This window comes from Empidonax traillii, unplaced genomic scaffold (assembly GCF_003031625.1).
Source record: "Empidonax traillii isolate 1590-97213 ecotype Southwest subspecies unplaced genomic scaffold, ASM303162v1 scaffold361:size2146424, whole genome shotgun sequence".
NCBI lineage: Eukaryota > Metazoa > Chordata > Aves > Passeriformes > Tyrannidae > Empidonax > Empidonax traillii.
Genome location: NW_020955554.1, coordinates 2,139,121 through 2,146,423, shown reverse-complemented (window position 1 = coordinate 2,146,423; position 7,303 = coordinate 2,139,121). Strand labels below are relative to the sequence as shown.

At 42.4% G+C, this 7,303-nt stretch overlaps 1 protein-coding gene across 2 annotated transcripts in view; it reads left to right on the top strand.

Annotated features, from left to right (window-relative positions):
• Positions 1–1,023: 1,023 nt before the first annotated feature.
• TOP3B (DNA topoisomerase III beta) overlaps positions 1,024–7,303 on the top strand; it is a 15,604-nt gene continuing 9,324 nt past the window's right edge. The window contains exons 1-6 of one of the 2 annotated variants that reach the window (XM_027892640.1): positions 1,024–1,153; positions 1,837–1,968; positions 2,994–3,100; positions 3,925–3,999; positions 4,894–5,090; positions 6,121–6,277. In XM_027892640.1, coding sequence (XP_027748441.1) covers positions 1,084–1,153; positions 1,837–1,968; positions 2,994–3,100; positions 3,925–3,999; positions 4,894–5,090; positions 6,121–6,277 — 738 coding nt within the window. In that variant the 5' untranslated portion in view covers positions 1,024–1,083. The remainder of the gene's footprint in view (positions 1,154–1,836; positions 1,969–2,993; positions 3,101–3,924; positions 4,000–4,893; positions 5,091–6,120; positions 6,278–7,303) is intronic. The other variant, XM_027892641.1, reaches the window with a different exon arrangement.

Here is a 7,303-nt window from a genome sequence, read left to right as displayed (position 1 = left end):
TGGGTCATTTACCGGCACCACTTGCGTCTCTTAGAACGCTTCCATCAGCGCTGCCTCCGTACAATCCTCAACATCCACTGGACTGACTATGTGTCCAACACGTCTGTCCTTGAACAGGCAGCAGTCACGAGCATTGAGGCCATGCTGCTGAGAACACAGCTGTGCTGGGCAGGGCACGTCTCCAGGATGCAGGACCATCGCCTCCCTAAGATCGTGCTTTATGGGGAACGTGCCACTGGCTGCCGCAAGAGAGGAGGCCCGAAGAGGAGATACAAGGACTGCCTGAAACAATCCCTCAGCCTTGGCAATATTGACCACCACCATTGGTCTACCCTGGCCTCCAGTCGGGAGGCCTGGAGACACACCATCTGTAACGCTGCTGCTGCTTTTGAGAACACACGCAGGATCACTCTGGAGGAGAAAAGACAACGCAGAAAGAATCGTGTCTTGTCGATATCACCTGGGGAGTCTTTGTGCTGTACGTTCTGCAACCGGACTTGTCTATCTCGCATTGGTCTTTTTAGCCATCAGCACACTTGGAGCAAGCGTGGGTAGAGCCCCTCTCAAATCTTCGTTCGTGAAGCCTAGCCATGATGATGATGATGTCTGTCTGTGTGTTTCCGTGTGTGTATGTCTGTCTGTGTGTCTCCGTGTGTGTCTGTCTGTCTGTATGTGTCCGTGTGTCTGTCCCCACACGTGTCTCCGTGTGTGTCTGTCTGTCTGTGTGTGTCCGTGTGTCTGTCCCCACACGTGTCTCCGTGTCTGTCTGTGCGTTCCCGCCCGCTCCGCCGCGGTCCCGCCCGCCCGCGCCTTCCGGCTCCGTGACCCGGCAGTGAAGCGGCCATGGCCGCCCGCTGAAGCGCGGGCTGGGCCGGGCCCGGAGCGGAGCGCGGCGGGGCGGGCGGCGGCTCCTCGGCCGCGCTCTGTTCTCAGAGCTCAGGTGGGAGAGGGTCCGGTCCCGCGAGTGCGGGTCTGTGGGTGCCCACCCGCCGCAGTGCCCGCGCCGATGCTCTGTCCCCCCGGGCTCGGGAGCTGCCGCGCCCCCGCGCCCCCGGCCCGGCCCCGCGGCTCACCCAGCCCAAGATGAAGACCGTGCTGATGGTGGCGGAGAAGCCGTCCCTGGCGCAGTCCATCGCCAAGATCCTCTCGAGAGGTAGGACGGGTGCGGCTACGCCTGTTGCTGTGCCAGCGGGAGCGCTCCGGAGGCACAGCCCCGCCGGGACAGGTGTGGGAGCCGCCGGCAGGCGTCTGCGGGGCTTCCCAGGTTTGCTGTCCTTGCAGCGAGGTTGAGAATTACCCTGCTCAGCGACTTGGTTGTCTCGGGGCAGATGCCACCTGGGTCACGTTGCAGTTCATAAAAAAGCTGGGTTTCCCGTCATATTCTGTTTATTTTTATAGGCTGATGCCTGTTCAAGAATAAAGGAATGTGGTTTCAGTATGTAACTGTAGTGTATGTTAGCGCATATGGTTTCTGGAAAGTGCCAATCGAGTAGCAAGTTACTGTTCTGAGATTTTTGAAGCAACAGTAAAAGGCTTGTAAACCCCGTGAAAATAAAATCAGTTGATTATAACTATACAGTGTAGGAAACTTCTGTATTTTTGTAAGGTTTCCTGGTGGGAGGGAAGGATGGAGGAGATAGTGTATAGTTTAACTTGAAAACGAAATATACTTAAAAGAGGCGTAAAGCGGTAGTTAACTTAAATAAAAACTTGATCCATAAGTAGGATCTAAGGAACAATGATCTAAGAAAAGAGGAATGTAATTTCACACAAAATAATTTATTTCAACAGCTACTTAATTTAATCTCATTGGTATTTATGGTCTCATTTTCACAGGTAACATGTCTTCTCGCAAAGGCCTGAATGGTGCCTGCTCTGTGCATGAATACACAGGATCCTTTATTGGACAGAGTGCCCATTTCAAGATGACATCTGTATGTGGTCACGTCATGACTTTGGATTTCATAGGTATTTGCTCATAAGATATTTTGACTTCTAATACTTTGTAGAGCTGTCAAGGATTCCTAATAGGAAAATACTGATTGTGGAAATAAATCAGAAAAGATTTTTGGGCGAGAAGTAGCAGGAAAAGGAGAACAAAAAGATTGCTTATGGTCAGCAGTTCTAGATTTTTGATTCTAGTTCTCTTGCTGACTTTTTGCATGACCTCAGTCATGGCACTTGTCTTTTCTGTACCTGAATTACATCCCTGGAAAATGAGGGAAGATAAGGCTTAATTTACCTATCTGGAAAAATGTTTTAGTACTTAGAATGGAAGATGAGTAAAGAATACAGACCCCAAAAGGATGTTTTCTTAAGCATTATAGTGTATTACTGCAAAACAGAGATCCGGTAAAGATTATGCATGAAGAATCCTGTCACCAGCCTGCTCTGAAACGTTGGACTAGTCGTGTGACTGTTGTAGTTCTTCTAATTATACTTACCTCAGAACTTTACTTACACAGTGCTTTAAAGAGGTTTAGTTTTGTGTAATTGCTGAGCAATATTGTTGACATTACTTGAGAGAAATGAAAATGAACAAATGCATTGATATGAGCAGAGGGCACAGGGCACTTTAGGGCTGAGACATAACTGGCCATGTAATGAACAGTAAAACAGACTGCAGCAGTCATGTTATATGTATATATAAATGATGTATATGTGTATGTATATATAAACAAGGAAACATAGCCATTCCCCTTGGCCTGATCAACTGATTGTACAAGAGAAGGTGTTTTAATAGCCCTTGATAAGATTTCTGAAAGGTGAACAGTATTTTTTTCCCTTCACATTTCATGTTTCTAAATGACAGATGCAACTCACAGAAAAAGCTACGGGGTCCCTTGTTATGCAGTAAAGCAAGATTTGTTACAGTAGAAAATTTTCCATACAAATTTTGAAAGTCAATTATTTTGCAAAATAAAGTTGTTTGTTGTTTGGTTTGGGGGTTTTTTTTTTATATGTCTTTAGAGCTTTATACTTTTGCTTTACAGGAAAATATAACAGCTGGGACAAAGTGGATCCAGCAGAACTTTTTAGCAAAGCTCCCACAGAAAAAAAAGAAGCTAATCCCAAACTGACCATGGTGAAGTTTTTGCAGGTATTCTTTCTTCTGAGTAGTATTTCAGATATATCTTTTTCTGTGCTCCTAAAGTAGGACTTTCTTCCCTGCAAGGAGCAGCTTTTTGTCACAATTACATCTTTTTTTTTTTTTTTTTTTGCTGGTTCTTATGCTGTCTGAAATCCTTGCCTTGTTAAATTCACTTTTTTCGTTGCCTTCTGAGTTGTTGGACTGTTGATATCCTGCTTCTCAGAACTGGAGCATTAGATGAATGCTTAGTTTCTAACAGCAAGTGCAAGGCAGAGCTTATAAATGCCTTCTTTAAAATAAGCGTGTTGGTTATTGTTCATGCTTCACATGTCCTGCTGAGAGGAAAGCAGGATTTTGGTTGCTTTTACAAAATAATATGCTGTCTGAAGGGCAAGCGTATGTGGTGAAAAAATTATGTCAGACAAATTTAGACTTAGTAGTGTCTTTATGAACTAGAAAAGTGTTTCTTGGGTTTGTTTGTGTGTTAGAGTTTTTTGGCTTTTATTTTTAATCTTTGGAAATCAAGGCCCAGAGAGGGAAGGGGCTATGCCTGAGGTTGCGCATGCAGGCTGGAGCTGTTTCAGGAGACTTCCACTGCTATGGAACTATGCTGATTATTTTCAGAAAAGCATCTTATATGCAGTTTTCTGGCCCCATGGACCACAGCTTGCTCCTCTCTTCAACCACTGTTTAGGTACCTGGAAACTTCTTGTCACTTCTGGTTTATTCTTCCAATCCTTTTAGCACTGAGTAAATAATCTCCAGTACTTAAAAACAGAAAGGGGAGGTGGGCTGTTTTTGTTGCTGAAGAACTCTGCTAGTTTTCCTCACAGGTGGAGGGAAGAGGCTGTGATTGTATTGTCTTGTGGTTGGATTGTGATAAAGAAGGAGAAAACATCTGTTTTGAAGTAAGATTTCTCTTTTAAAAAGACATATAATACTGTAATATATTTGTCTGTGACAATACTATCAAATGCATTGGTTTATGAGTATACAGTAAAATTCAAACTAAAGTTCCATAAGGTTTTAAAGGTGTGGAGGGCCTTGGTGGAAAAACTCATGTGCTTTGAGCTCTGTAAGATGTCAGTTAAAGAGTAAAAATCAATTTCAGAGATATTGCTCATCTGAGATAACAATCAGGTCTCCTAAATGGTAAAACATTTCAGTGCTTTCAGAGTTGGTCTGTATTACACAGCTTGAGTAGTTATTTTTCTATCCTTGTAAAACTTCATCTCTGTTATCTGTTGTTTATTAAGCAATGAGATGCTTTAGAACACCGAGACTGCTTTTAAACGTAGGCCTTCTGCAAGAATTTGGTCTCTGCACATAAAAACATAGAACTAAAACTTTCTTAAGATTTTTTTAAAAAATCATGCTATTTTCAGAAGTCTACATGAAGAGTATTTGTTTGGGCTTTTTTCTTTTGTTTAAAGAAGCACATTTTATCAAGTAATTGTTTTAAGTTCTTTACATACCACTTTATCATCACTTGGCCCTAGCAATACATAGAATAAACCCAGAGAGAAAGTGGTACATGTTCACCATAAAGTATTGCAGCTGCACTGGTGAATGTCTTTGTACTTGACCAACAATAGTGATTTGCTTCCAGCGGTTGCTGAATGGTAAATCCTTCAGTTTTGCTAGTTCTTAATGGACTTTCGAGTGGATGGAAAATACTGCTCTGGCTTATCTTGCTGAATTTAGTGTCATATAAGCAAATATTTTGTGGAGAGTGTTGGGTTTTTTATTTATTTAGAGAGAAAACCTGACTGAAGCCTTTATCTTTCAAATACTTTCATTAGGTTCTTGATGCTGTTCTTCCTGTCATGAACAAACCTCGTGGCACAGAAAGGTCGATTTACAGAGCTAAATTCAGCTCCATCACTGACACAGACATCTGCAATGCCATGAATCACTTGGGAGAACCCAATCGCAACGAGGCTCTGTCTGTGGATGCCCGCCAGGAGCTGGATCTGAGGATTGGCTGTGCATTCACAAGGTGACAGCACAGACCGCAGATGGTTTTATGGAAGGCTCAGGAATGGTTCTGTCCACTCATGGGTTAACCCCATCTGGCAGCCAAGCCCCACGCAGCCACTCACTGCTTCCACCCCAGTGGGGCGGTGGGAGAAAATCAGATAGGTAGAAGTGAGAAAACTCATGAGCAGAGAGTAGAAGTAGTTTAATAGGTAAGACAAAAGCTGCACACACAAGCAAAGCAAAATAAGGCATTAATTCACCACTACCCATGGGCAGGCAGATGTTCAGCCATCCCCAGGACACCCGCAATGGAGACTTGGGAAGACAAACTCCATCATTGTTAACATTCCCCCCCTTCCTCCTTCTTTGCCCAGCTTTATATGCTGAGCGTGGTGTCATATGGTCTGGAATATCCCTTTGGTCAGTTGGGATCAGATGTCCTGGCTGTGTCCTCTCCCAATTTGTTTTGCACCCCCAGTCTGCTCACTGGTTTGATGGAGTGAGAGGTAGGAAAGGCCTTGACTCGGTGTGAGCCCTGCTCAGCAACAGTGAAAACATCCCTGAATTATCAACACTGTTCTCAGCACAAATCCAAAGCACAGCCCTGTACCAGCCTCTGTGACGAAGATTAACTCTACCCCAGCCTAACCCAGGACACCACAGAATATGTCTCAGAACTCTAGGGGCTGATGCTGTTCAGCACCAAACCGAACAATTTTATGCACAGACAAATTAAAAAAAAATGAAAAGTTGTGTATGGACTTACCTGAACTAGGTAAACTACTGTTGGCCAATGTGGTATGATTTTATGCTATAACGTTCTCTCACATGTCTTTGGGAATAAACAGGATTCAGTGAGGCAAAGTGATTGGGACTAAATTAGCTGTAAGAGATAGTGTTTCTCAGAATGCTTTTTTCCTAGTGCCTGAATGCTTTTAGAGATTACTCATATTTGTGTGTGTATGTTAATGAAAAATTTTTTGTGGAAATGAGGATATTAATGTACTTATTCCTAGTTTGTTTTGTTTTTTTTTTCTCCCCTCTCTTAGGTTTCAGACTAAATATTTTCAGGGGAAATATGGGAATTTAGACAGTTCCCTCATCTCCTTTGGGCCATGTCAGACTCCAACACTCGGATTCTGTGTTGAAAGGCATGACAAAATCCAGTCATTTAAACCTGAGACTTACTGGGTGTTGCAAGCTAAAGTAAGTTTTACAGTACTTGTTTATATATTTTTATCAAAAAAATGTATTTTCATTTCATTCATTCATAAATTTGTAGCTGCGGACAGGAATTCACGATGCCTATAGTTAATCATATACTCTCATTCTGTTCACGTGTGTCACCACTCTGAAGAACAGATTCCAGTATGTCAGTTTTGTATTAAAGTGGCTATTGTCTGCTGCTTATAAGAATTCTTCAGTGCTGATCATCTAAACTTAGATTCAGCCAAAAAGACTACTTAAAATGGTTTGCTTTTGTTCCCTGGGGTCCTTGGACTAACTGTTGTTAATTTGAATTCAGGAATTAATTAGACTGCGAACAAACATTGGCATTGCGGAGTGTTAGAATTTTAAAGCAAATAAAATGCTCATTGTGTTAACTGGTGATTGAATCCTCGGAATACTTTGGCAGCTTAGGGCAGTTTTACAGCCTCGCTGCTGTCCAAGCTCTGAGAGCAAACCAACAGGGTTTTACAGCTTATGATCACAGGGATTTTTTAAACAAATAAGGGATGCATGGTAAAAAGTTGCCATTTTTAGATTTTAAAGGTAAAAAAAAAAAAAAAAGATAGAATCGGGTGTCTACTGTCATTTCTTTGATGTGTCTTGTGTCATGCTAGGAAATACTTGGTACCTGTTTTCAGAGAATTTTGTATTCTCTTGTATTGGTTGCTTCATATTAATTTTTGTATATGGGACTTAAAACATGACCTAGTTACAGTTTTAAACAAATTATTGATTTTGCTAAATCAAAATGGTAAGCTTTGAATTCTACCCACTTCAACCTTTACTGTTCCCTCTAAACAAGGACAGTATTTTAGTTCATTGCAGGAATAGTTACAGTCACTCCCCGGCCCCCAGAAATCCAAGTTCTCTACCTTTCTCAAAAACCCCTGTAAAAAGAAGCAGAACTATGTGTTTGAATCACTTGTCCTAGTGTGAGTTTGTCCTAAATTTGTCCTAACAAGTCTTATATGTCCTAGGATTTGCTTGCTGGATTATTGTTGG